This window comes from Ictalurus furcatus, chromosome 12 (genome assembly GCF_023375685.1).
Source record: "Ictalurus furcatus strain D&B chromosome 12, Billie_1.0, whole genome shotgun sequence".
Taxonomy (NCBI): Eukaryota; Metazoa; Chordata; class Actinopteri; order Siluriformes; family Ictaluridae; genus Ictalurus; species Ictalurus furcatus.
In genome coordinates this window covers 12231166-12256363 of record NC_071266.1, presented here as the reverse complement: position 1 = coordinate 12256363, position 25198 = coordinate 12231166, and the positions used below count along the sequence as shown (strand labels likewise).

Below are 25198 nucleotides of genomic sequence, written 5' to 3'. Positions count from 1 at the left end.
AACACAACTTTGTCACCATTTTGTTGTTTATTTGGCCACCAGTTTATTTTGCCACCAGTTTATTTTTCCACATTTTTTCTCCATTTTAAGTGTGATGGAATGCTTTGTTTCTCTCAACTCGTTCATTCCTCTTTCGCTCTTTACTCCTTACAACAACAACAACAATAATAATAATAATAATAATAATAATAGAAAATTACAATTACACAAGTCCCTCCCTGTATAAACCCAAATCCTTCCCCACTTAACATCAACCCTCTGAACAACAGCAACAAATAGTTTGGGGATAAAACGGCACATTACAGCCCCGACCCTGGACGCATAACAGAATGGATTGGGTTTACGAACACGTTCCCCCACCCTTTGCTGTTATCCTGTTAGTTACACACCACCCCTTCGTTTACCTAAGCGATGGAGAGAAGACAGAGCAACAGATGGAATATTTCTGAAATTGTGTTTCAGTAACTGAGATGAAATCTCTGCTGGCATGAAGAAAAATGTAGTGGTACAGAATCCCCCCCCCCCCCCTCGCAGACTGGGAGGGTCACTGGACCCTCGAGCGCTGATACAGACACAAATTAAAAACTGGAAAAATAGAATTAAATACAACAAATAGATAAGTTTTATATCGTTTAAAAAAAAAAAAAAATCAGTAGCTACATAATGGTTATGGAGGAGGGGGAAGAAAGAATGCACACAACAAGAAAAAACAAAAGAGAAGCTTGGTCTCAGCTACATCTGTATTTGAATTAAGTGAGAATGTACTGGGTTTTTTTTTTTGTTTGTTTGCTTTATCGCCCCAATGCCCTGAGTTAGATCTGTCCATCCCAGCCACCAAACTCTTATTAAACTTCCAAATTAAAAAAGGTCCTAATACTGACCCTTGTGGATCGCCGGAGAGGCAGAACCTTCAAGATTCTAATTAACAGAAAGGAGAAAAGAGCTTTAATGCCAACACAAGGTTCAACAGTTGGGTCTCCGATCAGAGAAATGGGCTTTCCCCCCCCGAAACGGTGTTATTTCTTCTTCGAGGTCATCGGTCACGGTGTACAAAGTTTATACATGATTGTTTAGGAGACATCTGAGGGTTCCTGGGACAGGGAGGGCTTGGAGTAGTGGAAGTGGTGGTTGGTGAAGGGGTTCGTCTCTCCTCTCGCTTGCTCGCACCCGCTCTCTCTCCTGTCCTTATAACTCATCGTGTCCCTCTGCGTCTGAGTCGACGTCCTCTGTATCCTCAAGATCCAAATCCTGCATGAAGACAACAATTATTCGGTCACAATCCCACGGCTTTACCACAGCATTATTAACCGCCAACTCCCCAAAGCTTCCAGAGTATTCCTGCATCAGTCCTGTCACCAGGTTTCTGAGCTCATCCTCAGTTCTCAGCCAAACACGGATGACGATGGTGTAATGCACTGGAATTAGACTTCCTAGAGAGAGTGCCTACCCTGAGTCAGAATAGAGTTCCAGGTCCAAAACTAAGTTGAGTGAGTCATTATGATGGGTCATAAAAGGTTCAAGCAAATTCTCGTCCAGGATATAACCTTGAAACGACTTGTCTGAGGCACAGGTTCCCATTCCTGATCCTGGAGAATCCCCTGTCCTGCACATTTTAATGTTCTCCCTTCTTGACCACACCCACTCCAACTCAGGAAGGACTGTAAATTAGCTGATTAGCTGAAGCGGAGCAGAGAAAACAGAAAAATGTGCAGGAGAGAAGTTCTTCAGGACCAGGGGTGGAAATGTGCACTTTAAGGAAATATATAACCATGGTACCATTTTCTCTTTAACAAGATTGACAAAATTGTTTGCCAACATGCTGGGAATACCTACAAGGGCTGATTTAAGCACAAGGTATGGGTCTTGAGCTAGAAAAGTTGAGATGATGGATTTGATTGAACCACCATTGATGACCTTTAGAGACACAGTAATTGTATGATATGATTTGGAAATGTTGGACAAAATCCCTGACAGTACTCACATCAACCTCTTCATCATCGCTGTCTTCTCCTGCTGGTGCTCCACCATCCTTTCCTCCACTCTCCAGGAACTTTGTAAAGCCCTCCAACGTTCTCTCGCCGCTGTAATCAATGATCTAAGACAGATAAATAGTACAACTTTGTTCTTGTGACCTCAAACAAGCCAGGACCTCAGGACTGGACTGGCATCTCAAGGTGGGACATTAACCTCCAGCTAGCAGACATTAGCCTGCTTGGAATGACTATTTGGATATGGGGCATCCAAAACTGATCGTTTTGGCTTATCAGAACATCAAAACAACAACAATGCACGTTGTTATAACTGACCAGACTTATCAGCCTCAAGAAGTCCAGGTTTGATTTTAACTGCTGACCAACCAGCACATAAGGTCTTGATTTAGAACCTAGGATATAATATAGTATCCAAAAATGCACCCTACAACCTGCTGCCAAAGGCCATTATCATTTAAAGCCTTGTTTGGAACATCCATGTTCTGCTGGGGTTTTAAAAAAAAAATTGTACATTATATTATTTGGGAACAGGATCTAATAAGGATGAATCAAGCCATTTATAATCTCAGGCATGGCAGTAAACAAGAGTTTTCACAACATGGGGCAGAGACACATGGGTAAACACCCACTGCACCCAATCAACAAAGAATCACAGAGAAGTGGATTAGAGGTGGGCTAACCCGGCAGGAACTTGCATCAACTGCCCCGCATCTGGCAGGGCTGGTTTTGACTGGATTTCCTTGGCACACGACACAACGGGTGCTAAGATCTCCCAAACTGTAAACAAGTGTTTCTAAATGAGGAAAGCAATGATGTGGGTGGGGGGGGGGGGGAATTCACTGGGCTCCCATTTCTCCCTCCTTCAAAATAACCCAACAATGAGTATTTGAAAGGTGCGAGAAACTGAGATGAGGTCACCTGACTACAAGCCAAGTCTACAAAACATTAAGGCAATTAGCATAGCCCTTCATCCTGAAGATCCAGTTTACTCTTGGGTACGGTTCTGATCCTAAACCGAGACACATTTATTTAACCATGGACTGCAGTTAAAATTAGTAGAATACACCCAGTGGAGTTGGTTATTAATAAACCTGTCATCTCAAGCTGGCAGAATGTCTTATCCTGCTATCAATTACTCCTGAAGGCAATTACCAGCAAGCCAAGACTTTATTTAATTTTTAATTTCCTTATATTGTAGCCATGATACACATCGCTGAAGAATAAGACAGCATATGTTTGGTGTACTGCAAGAGATACAACTGGGCCTCTTTGTAAAGTAGTGCTTGACCCCGATGATTGCTGGTGGTGGTGACAATTGTCCATTTATTACCTTTCTTTTAAATCTACGTTCAGCATACTTCCAAATCCATTTATAACCCTTCAGACTATTGTATAAGAGCCATGGTACTCACATATATAAAAAATTAAAGAGTGACTGTTTAAGCCCTACCTTGCGATCATCTCCTGCTGGGAAAAACTTTAGCGTGGGGAAGCTGTGGACTTTAACAGTCTCGATCTCGTTTGCCGTGGAGTCCATCTTAGCCACCACAATGTCTGCATGGTCATTGTATTTCTCTCCCAGCTGATCCCAGATCGGAGCCAGCTGTTTGCAGTGACCACACCAAGGAGCATCTGACGCAAATAAACAAGATCAGGACGGGGTGAGAGGGAAAAGGGGGCGAAAAAAAAAAAAGGAAAAAAAAAAAAAAAAAAAAAAAAAAAAAAAAAAGGAACTGCTGTTGGTACTGATTTATAAAAAATGTGCTTACAGAATTCGACAAAGACATTCTTGGCAGCATCAAAGACGACTTCCTCAAAGTTCTTGCCCACCAGGATCTTGACTGGGTTCTTGTCCCAGTCCTCAGGAATGTCCTGGCTCATAAGGTGAGGCTGTAGACAAAGACATGAGAGTTATACAACCAAAGAAAAATATGATCATGAAGAATGACCCCCAGGAACAAAAACCAATCATATAACCGAAGAGACTTCAGAGTCTCTTGTCATGAGTTTAAAGATGACGCGCACCTTGAGCTTGCCCTCTGTGAACGCTGTGCAGAAGGTGATGATGTTCTCGGCTGTGATCTCTGAAGACTCGGGTTTGTATTTGGTCATCTCGTCCTCCAGGGTGATGAGGCGCAGGGCGGGGCACTCTTCCTTCTTCAGGCCAAAGAACTCCAGGATGCGCTGGTTATCCTCCACCACGCTGTCGATGAAGATGAAGAGGATCTGCAATTATAGCATCACACAAAAACATTACCAATAAGCTACACGTATGTAAAAGAATTTTTTAAAAACCTTTAACAGTTAACGTTTTTAACACACCTTGCCCTTGAAGCCCTCGGCTGCTTTCTTAAAGTGGTCCAGCTTCTCCTGGAAGTCTTTGCTTGCTTTGGGCACGAACAGCAGAATGTGGGACTTGATGTCTCCTCCAAAGATTTTGGGGGCCGTCTGAGTGATACGGGGGGAATAAATAAACAGGAAGATAAATGGAAAAAACAAAAAAAACAAAAAAAAAAACACTTTAAAAGAGTGCACGAACAAATTTCACTCTTAACTCACACGATTAGCATGTGCTGATCAAATGCAATTACTGAAAAAAATATCCAAATGACGGATTACTTTCTGCAGAGACTGTCCATGGGTGAATTACATAAACTAATGATAACAGCTGACTCCGCCCACTCAGTTGGCATGATACAACGATGACCATTAACCTCATCATTACCCCTTGGAAGTGAACACATAGTGGATGAAGACCAGGTCCTGCTCAGAGCACTTACCTGCTCGGTGAACTCGATGACCAGTGGGAGCTGATTGGACTTGATGAAGCTCAGGAGGTTCTCTTTGCTGAGCTCACCATCAAACGTGTTACGGCCTTCGTCAAACTGAAACACACGAACGGCAAGACAGGTTACGTTTATTTTTACACAAACAAGAGAATTTACTGATGTTGAGGTGCCAATACTTATGAGATCTGCGTCGGTCAGTAACAGTGAAGGAGGAATGGCCGCTGAGTGTTTATCAGCCGCTTTAATGTTTCCACTATTAGCAGCATCTAAACCTCATCTCACGCTAGAACTAGGGGGATTTAAAAATCAAACCTTATCTAGTTTGCATAACTGTATCATTCGACTCGGATAAACTGTCCTTATCCAACATATTTGAATGATATTTAAATGTCAGTTATGGGGGGTATTTTCTAAACTATAAACGTCTGATATTTACACAATAAAACTGCAACATCATCTCGGAGCCGTTTAATTACGCTCAGCTAATGTGTGATGTTATTGTACGTACTGGACTTGCATTAAAGCGGCAGGTGTTATAGAACCCTCCTAAGCTGCTAATGGTTTGCCCCAAAGCTTCACTTCCCTCAATATAACGCACATCAACCGAAGCACTGTGACGAGGTGACAAACACCAAATCCAGACGTCTACTGTGGACGATTTCCGAGAACAGAAATGGATCACTGACTAATTAAATTCTACCATTGCATAACCTTAGAATCATCAGCCCAAAATAAGTGGGAGATCAAATTAAAAAGGTATTAAATAATCCGGAAAATAAAAACCGCCAAAAAAAACCCAGGAAGGAAGGATGGGTGACATGATAAATTAACTGTAATATTATACTGAGGATGAGCAGTCAGTCAACAGGTGCAAAATAATCAGAGAGCCACATACAGCCAAAAGCAGGCAGAAAGCTGGGGGTGGGATCTGCGGCCAGGGTTTATTTTAGCGTATGTTGTAGACAGAGGGCAGTGGGTCCGATTTCCTGTCTACGATGGAGACGTGCTTGACATGCTGACACCCCATATGTGATGTACCGTGTTTGTAATGTATAGCGATTTACATTCTGCGTCAAAGGGTCAGTGAAGGAGGTGTGGCTTGTATAACCATCAGTCCCAGTGAAGGAGGCGTGCCTGATGTTCCAGTCAGTCCTAGGGCAAAAAGCATGGCCTGTATGCACACGTGTGTGTGTATGTATATGTCAGTTCCAGTAAAGGAGGCAGTATCGGTAAGAGGCGTGACTTATTTACCAGTCACTCCTAAGAAGAGAGTGTGTGTGTGTGGTCAGTCAACCGGTCAGTCTTAGGAAGAGAGGTGTGGCTTCTACAACTGTCAGTTTCAGTGAAGGGGGCATGGTCTATATTCCCTTCAGTACTAGGAAAAGAATAGCGGCCTATGTACCAGTCAATCATAGAAAATGAGGCATGGCCTATAGTATGCTACGCTCTACAGTTAGCTATGCTCTTATTTAACACGTACAACATTTACACTAAACCTTTTTAGGAGAACAGTCTAGGAATCTTTCTATCGGCCAGTAAGGATGTATAAACTGGGCGGTGTATAGGGTGGAACTTTGACAACATTACTGCAACACTTAAATAGATCTTAAATAGAGAAAAAAATTAACCTCCGTTTTAATGCGTAGCAACTGCTCAGGGAGAAAACAGTCCCAGATTAAACGCAGGGAAATTCTCTCTCTCTTTTTTAAAAAAAAAAAAACGCATAGGAAACATTTTAAACACCTTCTTAAAGAGCACAACGCCGTCCTTGGTGACCTCGAACTTTGAGAACACGGCATCGTCAGAGGTGATACCGAAGGGAATGTCATCGATGGCCTCGGCTGCTTTGATGAAGGCCTTGGCACCATCAGACTCCACATCCTATGCGCGCGCACACACACACACACGAACACAGTCATCATTCACAGGTAACACACATCACATTTACCCACCTTTATTATATAAACACAGCTGTTTAAACTATGTGTGCAATAACCAGGAGAAGGAGTGGAAGCAAACACAATGCTAATAATTTGAGAATTTTATTGTTAAATTGAAAACATTTGTTAAAAAACAGTATGCCTTTAGCATTTTGTTAGCAAACTTGAATGTCTTACAAAGTATTTGTTTGAGTGAATTAAACGGAACTGAAAAGCAAGGAAATAAAACCAGACACTCAAATAAAGCAGCAAGGTTAAAATTGGTCAAATTCTGTAGATTAGCATGTTATCAGCTCTGTGTCCGCCTGCCGGAGACCGTTTTTAAACTCCACCGACCTTGAAGAAGCCAATGACTGCGACCTCGTTGTCAGCAATGAGTGACTCTGCTTGCGTGACCTCGCTGAGCTTGGCGGCGGCTGGTCCCGTCTTCTTCTTCAACCAGTTCACAATGTCATCAGCCTGACGACCAGCTACACACACACACACAAAGATATCACATAACCAAACAGACCTTTATGAATATAAACTACCAACATGAAACTGTACGTCCCCAAGTGTTTCATTCCTTTCACACCACATTTTTGTACCAACTATTACAATTTATAGCATTCGCACTTACATTATTAGCAACTACAAACAGTCGTTACCTCAACAGCCTCTCTTTTTATTCTGGAGACTCCTTCCATATCAAGCCCCTGTGAATGAGCTGTAACTATAGAAACGATAATCTATTAGAGCAAGCGAATTAATATTACCCTGTCAGAGCTGCTGTTATAATTAATCAACACCTTCTGACCAATCAGGATCCAGAACTCAACAGCTCTACCATGTAAATTCTGTGTATACAGCAAAGCTATATGTACATATAGATTTTACTTTTCTGTGAATCTAGGGCGACTTATAGTCCAGGAAATATGGTAGGCAAGAGTAAATGAACAGTATATAACAAGGTTATCTACGGCTTGGGCTTTATCTGCGGTTTTCCTAATCGTAATCATGAGCGTGGACTCAAGTCTTTAATTAAACGGGCTTAAATCATTAGTTCGCGCTCATACGGATTAACAATTGGCTCGTATACAGCGGTGGATTATTTACTTTATGTTTCGCTTTTTTTTTCTTTAATCGCGACTAGAGAGCGTCTTATTCGGATTTGGAGATTTGAACATTCTTGGTGTTGCAAGAAAGGTTTGTGAAAGAAAAGCTCTATTGCTGCAATAATTCAAATGATAAACTGGAATAAACCGGTTTTGTTCCCATCTTGGCTGAATAGATACCAAGGAAAATAACTATGCTAATTACCTAACCTAAGCCTGTAAATAAAACTTGGTCAAACTACTGAAACTAAGACACTAGGCCTGTTCGCTCAGGGTGGAGTCGCCACTTAAAGCAAAACAGGACGACAGAACGAGCTGTGAATACAAGACTGGTGGTGAACGCTGGTGTAACTGCAGCGTGGGTCATTAAACTGGTGTCAAATAAACACTGAGTCAGCAAAACTCAGACTCAAGCAAATGCAGCAGATTTTTTTTATTTTTTTAACTTCTCTGCTCAAAATTAGGCTGCCAACAGGTCTGAAATGGTCCCTAATCCCTGGTCCCTGCATCAGGCGCTGTTACGGGGAATAGAAATCTCACCACCACACAAATATCAACTTTAAGGACAAACCCATGGATAACGAAGTAACCGAGCTGACAACAAACCCGACAGGTGGCCGTAGAAATGGCTTCACAAAATGACTAACCGAATCTGTAAAAATGTTGCCATAGTAACAGAGAGCACTTCATTTAATAATCTTTTAGTCGTGGCTGAACCTAACTAAAAAGTTTCCTCATACTTGTGTGCATATTTTGATAAACACCAAACAAAGCGTGCTCAGAGCACATTCAGCCACGCCCACAAAACTCCATAAAAGGCAAAGAGCTGAAAATGACAAAATGGTGACTAAATGGTGAAAGCTTGCCTCCTAAATGCGCTGTGAGCTAAATCTTCATATAGCATGCAGCAACTTCCAGCTACTGTTAATAAATAAGCAAATACATGAGTAAGCAAGTAAATAAATAAACAGCTAGCTAAATAAACGGTCATGTGATTTAAAGTACGCATTTTTGCATGCACTTGTTAGTATCTAAGCCAACCGAATAGAGGTTAGGTGACACGGTGAGCTCATAAATAATGCCACTCTTGGATTGTCTGTTCAAGCCCGAAGACAAAAAAAAAAAAATGTTCAGGGGAAACTATAATATAATATAAATGTGTTTATATTACAACACTGTGTCTGAGTAATCCCAGCCTGCCAGAGCGTATGCTGAGGATCGTGCTGCACGATCTGAGCATAGTCTAAGCGAGAGATGGAGAGTTCCTCAGGATCCAGTTACATGTAGCAAAACCACACAGCAACGTGAGGTTCAGCACGCACAGCTGCTCCGAGGAGGAATCTCCCCGACTGTGGAGGAGGAGGGGTGTCTCTCTCTGACACACACACACAAGCTAAAGACGTTCACTGCCACTCTGACTGCTGAGCTCATCTCATACATGCGATGATTGGTCAGAAGGTGTTGATTAATTCTCTATAACAGCAGCTCTGACAGTAGCACAGGTTTATATCAATGCTCTCATTCTAACGCGTTATCGTTCCTATAACAGCTCATTCACAGGAACTTGTACTGGGGACGCTCTGCTTTATAAACAGATTAAAAAAAAAAAGCCATGTGCAATCGTTGATATGACGTCTAACATTTATGGAAGGAGTCTCCAGTGTCAGTTTAAACACTTCAGGACAGAAGAATTCTTTGCGATTTCTCAGTAAAATGACAAGCTGCTTTTTCTTTTCTTATTAACTTCAAGAGAGGAAGAAAGAGACGTTGGTGAGAGAATGACTGTTTATAGCTTCTATAATGCAAGTGAGAACAGGAACCAACTTGTTTCATGAGCATTAACGTAACTATAATAGGGGTTTTAAAAAGATAAAACATGTCATTCTTTAAAAAATGAAAAATTGTAAGTTGCTGTGGTATCAAAGAAATAAACTACTGTGTAATAATAACTACCTTTAATTTACATGTATGTGTCCCCTTATACTTGCTTTGGAAAACCCACTATAATGGCCACCAAATCAATACATTTAAATTACACCATTATTAAATGGGCTTTTACAGTCTAAGAAGATAGTTAATGATTTTTTAATATATATATTAAAAAAATAAGAAGTGTTTCAAGCCACTCACCTGTGTACTCTTTGGGAGTGGTCTTCTCTCCGCCCTTGAAGAATTTGATGGTTGGGTAACCGCGCACCCCGAACTCCTGCGCCAGCTCCGTCTCCTCTGTGGCATCCACTTTGGCCAGGCGGATGTCCGAACCCTCACCTTTGAGAATTCCTGCTGCTTTGGCGTATTCGGGAGCGAGAGCCTTGCAGTGACCGCACCATGGTGCATCTGTAACCATCACCATACGCACAAGATGGTAAGGATTTGATAAATTCACTGTTTTTGGCAAAGTCTGTTTTAGAGTGTGTGATTTCAGCAGTCTTAAGATTATTACTGTAAGAGATCCTAATAAAATGTTGACAATACAGGTGATACAATAAAGGGCTTCGAACGATAGACCTGCGATTAAAGGAAATGGCTACGTTGTGCTTACGGCATCAAATAGCATGAAAAACAATCGTTCTACACAATGAGCTTGAGGTAAATAAGGATATTTTCTGTCCATTTGCACATTTCATTTACGTTTCTCCAATTTGTAGCCGTCCCACGAGCTTCTCACACTGACTGAATTATTCGGTGTCGGCCATCTTTGGTCAGAGTCGCATGAAATTGTACATTTATTCAAAGACATGATCTCAACTCACTCACAACCAAATAACTCTTACCATGTGCTATCAGAAGTTGGTGGTGGTGGTGGGGGGGGCATATTATTTATGCCAAAAAATATTACATAGCGGGTGTAATAACACAAAGCCATTTGTTTATGTTTTAAGGTTTTGTGCAAAACAAATGGAGGGGGGAAAGTCTGTTTTTAATATTTAATAGTCAAATAGCAAACATAACTGTATAGTTATGGTATGCTGTACAGTGTGTTACATGAATATGGGAGTGATAAATTTACAGATATTATACAAAGATTTTCATCTCTTGCTCTGTAGAAAATACTGATTATGTCCAGCTTGTCTGCATGAAGGACATCCACAAAGGTGTAATCAAGTTTAATATCAGATCAGACTTGACCTCATGACACAGCTCTTATATATGAAAGTAAAGTGGCTGTTTTGTATAGATTTGCATAACCAAGTTGATTTGAAAAGAGTAGATTTGTTTGTGCTGATAACATCAAGGCCAGATTAGAGTTTTATCATCAGTGCAATTGCTATTATTCAATTAACTAAGTGATGTGCATACTTACTGTCTAGACTAGCTTAGTATGTGATATTAGTATGGTTTACTGGTTTATTTTTGAGAAATTCCATTGCAATAACGTGCACTACGTGGAATTAATATTATGCATGATTGAAAAGTCGTAGAGGGTATATCCTGAAGGGATCCGAGGATGCCTTTATTAACTTCATTCCCCTGCATTACTCATCATTGCCTTGTTGTATGATGCAAGTCCAAAGTTCATGACTTCTCGTATTTAAACTTCGTGCTGATGTACACGTCGGCCTAAGCACTTTGGAGGAGGCACTTCTCTCCTCCCATCCAGCAGGGTTTAACCCTCCCCTGCTCTCTATGTGCGCCACAAAAACCTCGTGGAGCTCTCTGACTGGGTAAAAAAGTCCAACCAGGAGAAGAAAAGAAAAGAAAAAAAAAAAAAAAACCCTTTTCCCCCCTCCCCCATCTCATACCCGTATTCTTTACAAATCCCGCCCTCTCCTTTATGATTGGCTTTTCTCCAGAGTACCTGCGTTACTATTGGTCGTCTGCTCTTTCAACCGTGTTCTATGGTTGCTACGATAACTGGAATGATTGAATTTTACACTGTCCAGTCAGGCGTTCGAAGGCAATACAATGAGCCAATCGGAGCGCAGGAATCACCAAGACTGGCCAATCAAAATGCGGGGAGGTGGGACATCTCGAATACGGATAAGGAAAAAAAAAAAGTTTCGTGAACTGCCAATGAAGTACACAAAATCCAAAATGGAGACACGGAGACTCATAACTTTGGTTACAAAAAATAACCGGGAAGTTCGTATTTTTTTTTGGTTGGCAACTCTACCACAACACGTTTTACACGTCTTTAATACATTCTAAAATGTTTATATATCTCAATATGACAGCCAAGTTCCACGTCAAACGTATTGTGAGAGTGAAAATGGCTACTGAGAAAGAAAAAAAAAAAAATCGCCAAGAAAACATTAAACCGCCAAACAGCTCGGTGTTCATCATTTGTGGCTTCGAAGAATACAATTGAGAAACTTGACAAACAACCTAAACTACTGACAATGAAGCTGCACAGTTCATAGTCTGAGCTAAACTTTTAAGGCCCCATGGATTTCCTTCAATAATAATAATAATAAGAAGAAGAAGAAGAATCTAAAATGTGTAAAAGATGATAAAGCAAGCGTCTTAAAGACATCGTGAGCATCCTCACCAAATGCCTCCTTAAGACTTTCTTAGACTGATTTTGAAACTTAAGACTTTACACAAGTTAATTTTTGAAACTCATAGTGAGAATGAGAAATAAAGATGTGTGTGTCTCTCTCTCTCTCACACACACACAAGGAATGTGATGTGCATTAGTGAGTGCAGTGTAGTGTTTTGGGTCTTAATCAAACACAACAGTCATACTTTAACAAAGTTTTCTGAATTTCCATACTCTGGTAATACGTTTTGACTTCCAGACCTGACCTAGAACCTCTTGAACAAGAACCGAAATCTAATTAAACACCAAACAAACCAAAAGAGGAACAGAAATACAGTCAGGTATGCATTTGATTTTCTTCCATTTTTATGTACTATTAAGTAAGAATTAATTGAATAAGTAACCCATTTTAAGCAAACTGTAAAAGGAACCATTTAAAAGAGAACAATAGTATTTCAGTCAGTTATGCACTTCAGTTCTTCCTCATTTTTCACCACTAAACACCTACAGCAGCACTTGAGTGCTATTACAAAGCGACAATAACACCATTAGAGTCAGTTGTGCATTTAATTGCTATTTCTACGAAATGGCTGTGTTGATAAACATTTTTGTCAATAATTAAGTGCAAATTTGGTATTAAGTGAAGTAGGCGTGTCTGGCTGAAACTGAAGCCTCTCCATGGATTTAAAGGCCATCGAAGTGATTCAATGGCCTTTATATCCATTTGCACAGAATGCACGCGCTCTATGTGCACACAATATACATCTGAGCAGGTGAATAAAGTCATAATGTCAGGTAGAGATAGCTATGCAGCTGATGCATGCGCATCATCACTGATGTGTCCGCTCAACTTCCGTGTTGTTAAAATGACGGAGAGCAGAAACAGATTTGTCACGCAAGCCCTTAAGAAAAAAAGAAGAAGAAATAGAATAAGGTTGTGAAACACTCACAGAACTCTACCAGGATGTTGGGGTGAGCTGCCAGCGCCTCGTCGAAGTTACTCTTGGTGAGCACGAGCACGTCCTCCTCCTCGGTGATTTGAGCCGCAGCCGCGGCCGCGACCACGAGCGCGAGCAGGACCACCGACTTCATCATCATGAGCTCCTTGTTAGGTAGGCTACGTCTAAGAGTTTCAACCTCTCTCTGATCTCACAGCTTCTGAGCTTTAGTTCTGGTGTTTGTATGTTGCTGCTATGAGGGCTAGAGAACTCCTGCGGTACTAACGTGGCAGCGCGCGCAGGAAACCGGTAGAAGGGTCAAAGCAATCTTGCGCATGCGCATTTATCAGCTCACACGCCGTTCGTGTTGAATTGTGAGTGGACCAGCAGCCACGCGACACCCGGAAGTGAATGGAGCTGTGCACGTATTACGGGTTGCCATGGTAACTACAACGCCGTGCGGATGACGCCACTGCTTAGCTATGAGTCAGTTGAACTGGCAGCAGATGGGCCTATAATAATAATAATAATAATAATAATAATAATAATAATAATAATAGAATGTACAGTGCCAATTAAAAAAAGAGAAATAAAGAAACAAAATGTAGGCAAAATAAAACACTGAAATAGTAAACATCATCCATCCATCCATTTTCTGTACCACTTATCCTTGCTGGGTCAGGGGGAACCTGGAGCCTGTCCCAGGGGGCATGGGGCACAGGCAGGGGACACCCTGGACGAGGTGCCAAGCCATTCCAGGGCACAATCACACACACACTCGCACACTATGGATACTTTTGGACATGTCAGTCAGCCTATAATGCAGGTCTTTGGATTTGGGGAGGAAACCTGAGTACCCAAAGGAAACCTCCAAAGCATGCAAACTCTGTACACAAGGTCACGGCGGGAATCGAATCCTCAATCTTGGAGGTGAGGCAACCGCACTAACCACTAAGCCACTGTGTCCCCCCATGAACAATAATAATATTAATAATAATCATCATAATCATCATCATCATCTTTATTTATATTGCACATTTCACATTAAAAGTAATAAATAAAAGTGACTAATAATGAATAAAAGAGCTAAATAAAATAGTGAATAATAATGCAATAAATAATAGCAGACAGAAAGAAGAAAATGAAAAAACTTAAAGAAAAAAGGAAAAAAACATCCATCCATCCATCCATCCATCTTCTACCGCTTACTCCTTCTTCAGGGTCACGGGGGAACCTGGAGCCTATCCCAGGGAACATCGGGCACAGGGCGGGGTACACCCTGGACAGGGCGCCAGTCCATCTCAGGGCACAATCACATACACACTCACACGCCCATTCATACACTATGGACACTTTAGACACGCCAATCAGCCTACCATGCATGTCTTTGGACTGGGGGAGGAAACCGGAGTACCCGGAGGAAACCCCCGCAGCATGGGGAGAACATGCAAACTCCGCACACACATGGCCCCGGCGGGAATCGAACCCCAGACCCTGGAGGTGTGAGGCGAACATGCTAACTACTAAGCCACCGTGCCAAAATAATATGTGCCAGTAAAAGTAATACAAATAATAAAACTTAGTTAAATGCTAATGTGAGGAATTTTTTTTTAATGATTTTTTTTTTTTAACCAGTGATAGACAAGAGTCTGAGGACATTATTCCAGGTATATTACAGTTTAACTCTCTCTCTTGATCAGATCAGATCACACAAAAATAATCCCACATGCAGACTTTATATTTCACAGAGTAAAAATAAATATCACAGAATAATAGTAATGTAAATTTTCTGTAATACGGATTTAGTGTTTCTTTTTAATGGTTGATACTGACAGCTAGCTGACACACAAAATATCTACATATCTAAATGTTATTTATATCCACTTGTACTCTCTCATGATTTATTTTAATCCTGTTCTTTTCAGACAGCAGTGCACACAGTGGACATGGACATCAACATCAACTGAACCTGAATCCCGTGATCATGAAAATCAATCAATCAATAAAAAGCATCACTACATAAATACATCCACATCACACACTACCTCAGCAGTTCAATCCATCCATGTTGGATATGATATCAGTATCAGAGCTCTGAGTATCGGTATGTTCTGGTAAAAACAAATCAATTATGCAAAACGCCACAGACAAAACACGAGAGGATTTGCGTCCTGTAGGAGTGTGTGTGATTTGTGTCGTTACTAGGGATGGGTACCGCAACCCAGTATTAAACTGGCCTCGGTGCTAAATTACCATAGTATCGATAAGCTCTGATGCTATCGGTTCTGCTTTCGGTACCGGAGAAATTAAGAAAACATGTTTCCTATTTACTATTGCTGTCACGCGCACACAACACGAAAGCTCCCACTTAACACACAGAGTGACGATGGCGGAGACAACCAAACGTTAAGAAGTGTGCTCACACTTCACTAGAGTTGATGCAGGCAACGCTGTTGCCACAAGTGCAACAAGATTTCTACTTGTAAATGCTGAAACACAAGCAGTCCGTCAAAGCATCTTTCAAACGTGCACTATGTGCAGACAGAGAAATGCAAAGTTTTCAACTGCCTAGCTAGCTCGTGTCTGGTTTCTCATCTACGTCAGGTATGTATGCAGGGAGTCTTCCCAAATGACGTATAATCATCGCATAGTCCAGGTCTCTCGCGGCATCGAAACAATCAGTACATTTACATGGACAACAATAATCTAATTATTGAGCTTATTCTGAATAAGACAATGTTGTGATTAAGGTGTTTATATTAGTCATGTTTAGAATACTCCTTTCATGTTCCTGTTTTATGTGTTATAGAACATAGATCGATTAACGGCACACGTCATTACGTCACTGCGCTATGCCGTCCGACGTTCCCTCCAGAATTTCACATATCGACATACAGGTCCTTTTCGTTGTGGTGCCGTATACAGTTTTACATTTTTAATTTTAAGGGAGGTAGCACAAAGTATTGACTAAAAGCCAGTAATTGTTGCACACCTATATTTAACAGATTTTTTTTTTTTTGGATAAACCTGTGTTGTGTTTGCAATTGTTAGAGATCCATGAGAGCAAAGTATTTTTGAAGTTAGAAATTTTTGAACAAAAGATCAAAAAGTTAAACAATTAAGACAAATTTTCACAGCCTTCTTTGTCAATATTTACCCAGGGTGCCAATATTAGTGGAAGGCACTGTGTATATATAAAATGTTGAGTGCAGATGTAAATGTGAGCGTTACTGAGCTGGAGGTTGATCATGAGACATTGAAAAAGATAATAATAATAAAAAAACGAGATAACTCTAAACACTGAGTCACACTCAGACCGTCACTTGCAGATATGTACAGGAAGATGAGGAAATAAACAATCCGAGGGCAAACAGTCAGAGAAAAACAAATTACAGAAGTGGAAAACATTACAGCAACAAGTACGAGTTTATTACATCCAATCATACTGTATGCTGATACACTTGACATTTTATCATGCACTCAAGATTTATTTATTTATTTATTTATTCATTTAATTACACATTTTTACATTTATTTTAAGACACATCACCTGTCGAATGAATTAAACACAAACATTATTCCACAGCTGCAATGTCTGGAATGTCTAAATATATGAAATAAAAATTTTTTTATTTTTAAAGTTAAAATTATTTTTGCTGAAAAGAAGAGACACTGCTCCAACAGCAAAGGCAAAATACTTAACCCTGCAACACACACACACACACACACACACAAACACACACACACACACCAACAGAGTTCACACATTTACAGCTTCAGCAAACATGCAAAGACAGAGTGTGAAAATGTGTGTGCGTGTGTATTGACCTGTTGTTAAATTCGTTAATTTCTGCTTTTAAACGACAGTCTGCTGCTTTTTGTTCAGTAAGTGATGATCTGTCAGTGTTTCTTCTGCCACATCATCATCATGACACACCAATACAGCAACTTCCTGTCTGTCTCTCTCTCTGTCTTTCTCTTATCCATCTAAAACAGATAACTGTATAAGCACAGTGTGTAGGCTACTGCACTGTAATGTTTACTACATCCACTATATAGACAGACAGAAAGACAGACGGACAGACAGATAGTAGATAGATAGATAGATAGATAGATAGAGGCATGCAGGCAGAAAGACAAACAGACAGACTGCCAGATAGACAAATAGACAGACAGACACAGATAGATGGATGGATATATAGATAGATAGATAGACAGATAGACAGTCTGACAACTGACAGACAGCTGGATAGACAGACAGACATACTGACTGACAGGCAAACAGATGGGCAGAGAGATAGCTACCTAGCTAGACAGATAGACAGACAGACAGACAGACAGACAGATAGATTGACAGATAGATAGATAGATAGATAGATAGATAGATAGATAGAGATAAGCATGCAGGAAGACAGAAAGACAAACAGACAGACTGCCAGATAGACAAATAGAGAGACAGAGAGGAGACAGACATAACAACTGACAGACAGATGGATAGATAGACGGGTACAGGGACAGACAGACAGATAGACATACTGACTGACAGGTAGAAAGACAGATAGGCAGAGAGAAAGACAGGTAGTGAGACAAAGAGACAGACAGACAGATAGACAGACAGACAGGTAGCACTGTACTTCAGTAATAAATGTAGTAAAAATGATTTCCAGACAAACAGAACATTTAGGATGAAAATCCTTCATCAGCATTATTTATTTTTTCCCTGTGGAAACTAAACTGCAGTTTTAACTCTACATTAATTTATTTCTGTATAACTGTATTTAATCTGTGTTTATTACAGACGTGTAAAGATTGTGAAAAGCTAACTGTAAAATTTCCTCCTGCAGATGACGGTGTGATCTGAATGCACTGTGGAGTGTTCTGATGATGATAATCTCCTGTTTGTTCTGCCAGCATGGAGTAGCAAGGACAAATACATGTGTATGAGAGAGAGAGAGAGACAGAGTACGTGTGTGTGTGTGTGTGTGTGTGTGTGTTAAAATAGCTTTCAGCTTTCACGCATTTCACCAGAGCAGCAAGGCCGTGTGATTTTAAACCTCAAACATTCTGTCTGTCTGCACCTCACTCTCAGATTACATGCCTCATTTACCTCATGTACATCACAAAGACTCGTATTTAATTTTACACACGATTCCACTGCAGCCTGAAATGTTGAAAAAGTCTGGAGAAAAACAACTGAAAAAGACACAATCACAGTACCGTAGAAATAAATACAGTATGTTGTTGTATTTAGGGGTCCAAGCACCAAAAGTACTAGAGCACTATTGTTTTTTTTTTTTTTCCTCTTGACTTTCACTTATCCTCCTCCTTATTTTTTTTTTCTGTAAGTCTTACCACATAAATCATATGTCCTACAAAAATTTTTCCAATGATTTCTTGGGTTTGCCACACTAAAGAACTATTTATCTCCGCCCACTTACAGTACATTTTAAGCAAGTGAAACCTACGGTACCTTTGCGAGTCATTTATTGATAGATCTCTGGTTTACTGTCAAACTAATATATAGATTTGCATCACATTCATGTCAAGGACATGACCTGACATGCAAAAGGTTGGCCTCTAAATGATCTGTTCTTCTCACTATATAGGATTCCTATATACCTAGTGGTATGAGTAAAATCCTATTAAGGGAATACTCCAGTGTTCTTCAATGTCATGTTTATCTACTGCGTCTTTAGTGCATATGCGATTACTATGGACAAAAAATTTGAACCCTGTTCCTACACTGTGAGAAAAGAACAACAAAAACAACAACAACAATTAAAAAAAAGCACTTATAATGAAAGTTAGTGGCAGATGTTGAATTCCGGGGATACAATCGTTACACTGGAATAGGTGTTTTATGGTGGTACTGACAATGGGCCTCATTTATCAAGCTGGATATAAGAAGATTTCTTCGTAAATCGTTCGTACGAGCGTTTACAGAGGAAATTTGGTATTCATGAAAATCCTGTAAATTCATAAAAAACGTTTGTAACCTACTCGTGTTCCTGAGTGTGTAAATTTACACATAAGAAAACTAACTAACGTAAACTTCGACTCAGTCGACTTCGGATCATATAATCTGCATGGATTACTGCACGTTTCTATCTGGAATACACTGTGGGGCTTTAATTGCTTCATTTTATTACGATTACAGCGTTTAGCAGAGCATCAAAAACACATCCTCATGCTAGTTCACTCGCTCAGAGACAAAGAGGTCCATCAAGAACATTCAGTGAAAAACAGTCATTTTATTTTATTTGCATTAATTAAAGGATATAAAAATAAGGTAAGTGAGCTGACACAAACCTATGAATTAAGACAAATTCAATGAATCATTCAGATGTGTAAAAAGGCCGGTCTGTCTGTCTGTCTGCACAGAGCCGTAATCCATAAACAAACACCTTCGCCGATGGAAGATTTAGCGCTTGCTCGTTATTATTATTATTATTAATATTATACATTATTTTTTTTTTTACAGCATAGAAGAGAGTCAAAATAATTTCCACTTCTATTTTTCAGGCTTTACCCTGATCACTCATTTCCTGGTCCCAGTTGTCTATGCACGTGACCTTTTATGGTGTTTTGCATGCATCACTATATGCAAATGAGCTGTGTCAGGAACTCACATACGCAACATACGCAACATACGCAGACGCGGCACGCGCGAGTACAAAGAAAATCAGCTTTTAGGAAACTTTTGTAAATCTGGCGGAAAATTTTCATTTGGTTTGGCCTACGCAAACATTCACGCACAACTTTACTAAAAGATGAGGAGCAGTCTAAGAGATTTCATGGTAACGTCACTCTCAAAAAATATCTTTTGGAAAAGATTGCTGTAGGGAAACAAGGTTTTGTGCATTTTCTGCATGTAAAGAATAAAGACACTCCAGGAAGCGCTCACATTTTTTTAATCATCTCCCACCAAAACCGAAACGAAATCCAGTTTAAAATGCACAACAATAAAATATAGATGCCGTCCCTGCGATCGTCCCTATTCACACATACTCTACAGACACAGTGGAGAGAGATTACACCGTAGTTCTTTAACTCACAGTCAGAGATAATAAGCTGTACTTCCTAGGAGCAGGACATGGCCTTGAGATCGAGTCTATGATAAGGAAAGGAGAAACAATGGCTTATAATGAACAATAATGTACAAAGATGTCTTTATTGATATCAAAAATTGGGATCATTGTGACTCTGAGCTTCTACAAGGTAAGTTCTAAATGTAAGTTGTAAATTTCTAGAAACAAAGCGTGACTTCCATGAGGTTAAAGGTCACCTAGAGTGACTGAGTGTGCTGCAGAAACACACTTTATTGTATTTATGCATCTTAAGTAATGAGTAAACACTCCATGTTGCACTGTGTAGTTGATTAATTTCCTTTAACAACACGTCCTGAAGTGTTTCATTCAGCAATTTGGCAATAATTTTTAAACAAATTTGATTCATTCATTCATTCATTGTTAAATGTACATTAAATATAACTATAAGAGATCAAAAGTGACATGTTTATAAATGAATCAATACACATGTCACTTTTGATCTGTTTATAGTTATATTTAACATACATTTAACAATATATAAGTCATTACATTTAATTGTCATCATACTGAGTAAACGCAAAGCGTCCTGAAGATGTTGGAAAATGCACAGCTTTACCTCTGACTGTTACAGAGGCACTGACACTGGAGACTCCTTCCATGAATGAACAAATAAACGAACACCTACCTCCTCACAACCTATCGACAATTATACATGTCCGCTAAACACTTGTTACTATAGAAACGATAACGTCGATATTACGAGCACATTAATATTAATATTATCCTGTGATTTGTAGCTGCAATACTGTCAGAGCTGCTGTTATTCAACATCTGACGACCAATCACAATCCAGAATTCAACAGCGCTGCATGCAGTGTTATATATTTTTTTGCTTTAAAAGTTTAATCATTGCACCATTTAAAAAAACAAAAACAAAACTCGTTTATCAGAAACACCAACTACACATCACTTTGCATGTCTATAATTACTGACTGTAGCCCATCGGTTTCCTGTACACAAAGTATTGGCACCCCGGCGCGCCAATGAGCAGATATCATCTGAGTGGTGCTTTATTTACAGGTAGTGTGCTCTCCTACAAATACTGTAGGGATGATAAATATTCTGATTCCGAAATTGAAGATTGTTGAGGAGGAAAAAGAAAAGAAAAAAGCGGCAAACGATAATAGCCACGTTTCTGCTCAGCTCTTAGCCTCCTTTCTTTCTGCCATCGTTCATTTAGTGTGTAATTGGCTTCTCCCGTACACATCTCTAACAGGTTCAAAGTAATGGAAAATTACGCATCTTCTACAACCTCAGGGATGAAGGCAGTTACCATGACAACGTATTATCAGTATCTCATATGAAAGGCTGATTAGGAGAAAAGAGAGCTGCTGAGAACTACAGAGGAGAGCACTTCTGAGAACGAGACAGAAAAACCTTGTGTTTATCATACTCTCGTTTAAAGGAAAGGTTTGGGGAAAAATTTTATGCCACAGTGTTCCCATTTTACTAAATATAACCCATCAGCCTGCTATGTTACAAAGCCTTTTATTTCATTTTATTCCTCTTATTTTGTTCTTAGTTTATTTGATTCATTTTGTACAAAAGATCCAGGAAACAAACAAATTTTAAAGCTCTAGAACTGAGCTTCAGAATTCTTCAGGATAAATCAGACATGCCTGATCATTTAAGGCAGGACTCGTCAACTTTTAGACTATGGTTTGGATCCAGACTCCAATTACTGGAAAAATACTGTAGCAGAGCTGATAAACAAATGGATAAAACTGTCCATGGTTTTCTAAATCTGAATCATCTTCTCATCTTCTGTAGCAGAGCCTCTGCTGTGCTTTAACTAATCACATGCATTTATTTAAATTATTTAGCTGAAGGAAGCTCACTGGTCCAGAAATTAGCTACAGGGCGAGAGACGTTAGCTCGGAAAAGGGAGAATTTTCACACATCTGTCCTTGTTATTTATCCTATCTGATGTGATTAGTCGCAGAAATGAATGCAAACTCAAGCAAAATCCGCAATATTCTGAGGAGCATGCAATGTTTCGAAGTTACCGTAGATTTGGGCCAAGACCTGTCATGTGACATCATCACAATTCAGCTAAAGCCCTCTTCGATTTACATGTGTCGAACATGAATACAGCTAAAAGGTCTCGTTTACCAACAAACATCACTGCGAAAGACCGTGCAAAACAATTTAATGCAATTGCGATTTCGCCAATTCAATAGTTTTCTGTAAAAAAAAAAAAAAAAAAAAAAAGCACAAAAAACTCTGCAAGTTGTATCATAAATTTTTTTAAAAATGCCGCAGCAAAATCAAACATTTTTGGCCACAACGTTCACAAAAAACGTCACGAAATTCTGTATGGACTGTATAGTGAACTGGCTTGTTTAAAAAAAAAAAAAGTCGACAACAAAAACGCAATGTTTAAAGACGATCAGAGACAGAAGTGTGTTAATGTGAAGCTTTCAACCAAAAAAATATAACCACTTCAAATTTTATCTTTATAGCCATGAAGCAATCATTAGTGGTTATGAAACATGATGTCACCATTCAGTCAGGTTAGTCGTTTATCAGAGGTTTCGTAAGCAAGGAATTTTACCTGACTTACGTGACCTGGTTTAGGTTTCACCAAGGTCTGATTTTCTAAAAAAAAAATCTAAACAGATGTTAAAATCACGTGAAATCGACTTTATTGAGCCTGCAATCAGGAAATTGTAATACAACAGCCAAAGTGCAGAAATCCAACATTAAAATGTCGACTCAAACTGTGATGTTCGAACTGCTGTCGTGGACAAAGTGCAGTCGGTGTCAGAAAAAGCTGGCATCATGAGTGAAGTGTCAAAGCCGATAACGGTCAAAGCAAAGTCCAGGTCACACCCAGCTCTGGGTCAACAGCAGCTCCGGTTAAACTGTTTGCCTAAACAGAGCAGGAAGGAAGTGGAGGAGCTGAGGCTGATGTGACACCCCCTAGTGGAACACTGTATACATTACAATTGACTGTCTTCATGTTTGGCTAACGATAGCTAGTATGATACTGTCTTTATGGTAAACACAGGGCCAGTTCTTCTTAAAACTTTTAAGGCAGCCAGGATTGAAAAAAAAAAAGTTCATTAATTTATTTACAGTAACACACCCACCCACTATTTGGGATAACGAACAGTTTTACCTACTCTATACAGTAAAATGGAAAAAAACCAAAACAAGACAACATTACATTGCCAACAAATAATTACAGCTGAACACTTCCTGTACACCACTTGAAATGAACATCAGCGCCGTTATCGTTTTTTCCTAGCTGTGTATGGACAGGATTTTCCCCTCCTATTGACCCAATATAGACTATAGATACAGTCATATTATGTATTGCAGTGCAATACATTAAATATGCACTATATACACAAATCAACTTAAGTTAAAGTTAAAGAGACAAATTACTATAAAATTGTATGCTTATTTTTCAGTAAATATAACAAGAGTACTTGTGATTTGAAAGCTAAAATTAAGTATTATGTTAGAGCAGTAATGTAAACATGAGCAGAATTTAGAAGATATACAGACAGTTGAGGTACTTTTAAAAAAAATGCTCTAGTGTGTTTGCTCTTTGACTTTGAATTGAATTTTCGCTAGTAAGCTCCCGACACAATGTCATTGTACGTGCAAATTCAAAGTTTCTGACAATCTCGATGCATTAGCGGCACTCACAGACTTTTGAATTCAGAATAAACCGGCAAATGATTTATCCCGAAATGACTCTGATCGACAGAACAAGGCCCAGATTATTTTTAGAATACATTACAATCACTCCAAAATACTCACATACCTGCATCACGAGCTGCACTTTTTTTGTGTGCCTGTTTAGCCTTTCATTTAGCAGCCCCTGATGTGTCCCTGCTGTGATCGTTTCTGCACCATCATAAGTCACTGACTACAAGTCAGTCAGCTGCAGAAAAGTTTTCATCTCTTCATACATTCAGAGGGTGGGACTCACTTTGAAACAGTGACATAGATAGAGAGATAGATACTTTATTGATCCCCAAGGGGAAATTCAAGGTCCCAGTAGCTCAAGACATCACACACAATATGACATACAATAAAGTATAAGCAAGATGCTAAAAGAATAACTAATAAAAAACAGTAAAATATACCATATCAAGGATCCACAGACTGGGAAATAAAGATAGGGGTTGTACATGTGGGCTAATATAGTCCATAAACAGTGTAAACAGTAAAACAGTCACACAGTGAGCTAGTACACAACATTGTTGTAAGAGGTCATGGAAGTGTATGAGAATATATGAAAAGGTGAAGAGGCAGATAGAGTACGCAGAGAAGTCTATCTCACCTCTTCCTTTAAGTGAAGCATTGAAGAGTGGTATAGCCCTAGGGACAAAAGACTTCCTCAGCCTGTCAGTTGTGCATGGCAGTGAGCGTAGCCTCCTACTGATCCAGCTCTTTCGCTTTATGATAGTGTTATGGAGTGGCTGACAGTCATTGTCCAAAATATTAATCAATTTGCTCAAGATCCTTTTGTCTGACACTGAAGTGATACACTCCAGTTCCGCTCCCACAACAGAGCCAGCTTTCCTTACCAGCCTGTCCAGTCGTCCAGCATCCTTCTTCTTAATGCTTCCTCCCCAGCATACCACAGCATAGAAGAGGACGCTGGCAACAGCAGACTGGTAGAACATCCAGAGGAGCTTGCTGCAGACATTGAAGGACCTCAGCCTCCTCAGGAAGTACAGCCTGCTCTGCCCTTTCTTGTAGAGTGCTTCAGTGTTGAATGACCAGTCCAGTTTATTGTCCAAATGTATTCCCAGATACTTGTAAGTGTTTACCACGTCCACCTTTACCCCCTCAATAGTGACTGGCAGCAGAGCAGGCTTAGACTTCCGGAAATCTACC

General features: G+C 39.8%; 1 protein-coding gene across 1 annotated transcript; it reads right to left on the bottom strand.

The window, feature by feature from the left end:
• Positions 1 to 8: 8 nt before the first annotated feature.
• p4hb (prolyl 4-hydroxylase, beta polypeptide) lies at positions 9 to 13567 on the bottom strand. Its single transcript, XM_053637548.1, has 11 exons — positions 13245 to 13567; positions 9945 to 10151; positions 7057 to 7190; positions 6524 to 6661; positions 4772 to 4876; positions 4314 to 4439; positions 4017 to 4217; positions 3761 to 3881; positions 3442 to 3623; positions 1982 to 2095; positions 9 to 1248 (listed from the first exon to the last, which is right to left on the bottom strand). The coding sequence occupies exons 1-11, from the start codon at positions 13390 to 13392 to the stop codon at positions 1186 to 1188; spliced, it is 1539 nt and encodes a 512-aa protein (XP_053493523.1). The 5' UTR covers positions 13393 to 13567; the 3' UTR covers positions 9 to 1185.
• Positions 13568 to 25198: the final 11631 nt, after the last annotated feature.

What these genes read in the sequence shown, in the direction of transcription:
- p4hb (XM_053637548.1), bottom strand. Translation starts at nt 13,392, where the DNA reads ATGATGATGAAGTCGGTGGTCCTGCTCGCGCTCGTGGTCGCGGCCGCG. An exon ending in TCATCGAGTTCACCGAGCAG is followed by an intron (nt 4,440 to 4,771) that starts GTAAGTGCTCTG and finishes CGTATCACTCAG; the next exon opens with ACGGCCCCCAAAATCTTTGG. An exon ending in CCGAGGGCTTCAAGGGCAAG is followed by an intron (nt 4,218 to 4,313) that starts GTGTGTTAAAAA and finishes CTATAATTGCAG; the next exon opens with ATCCTCTTCATCTTCATCGA.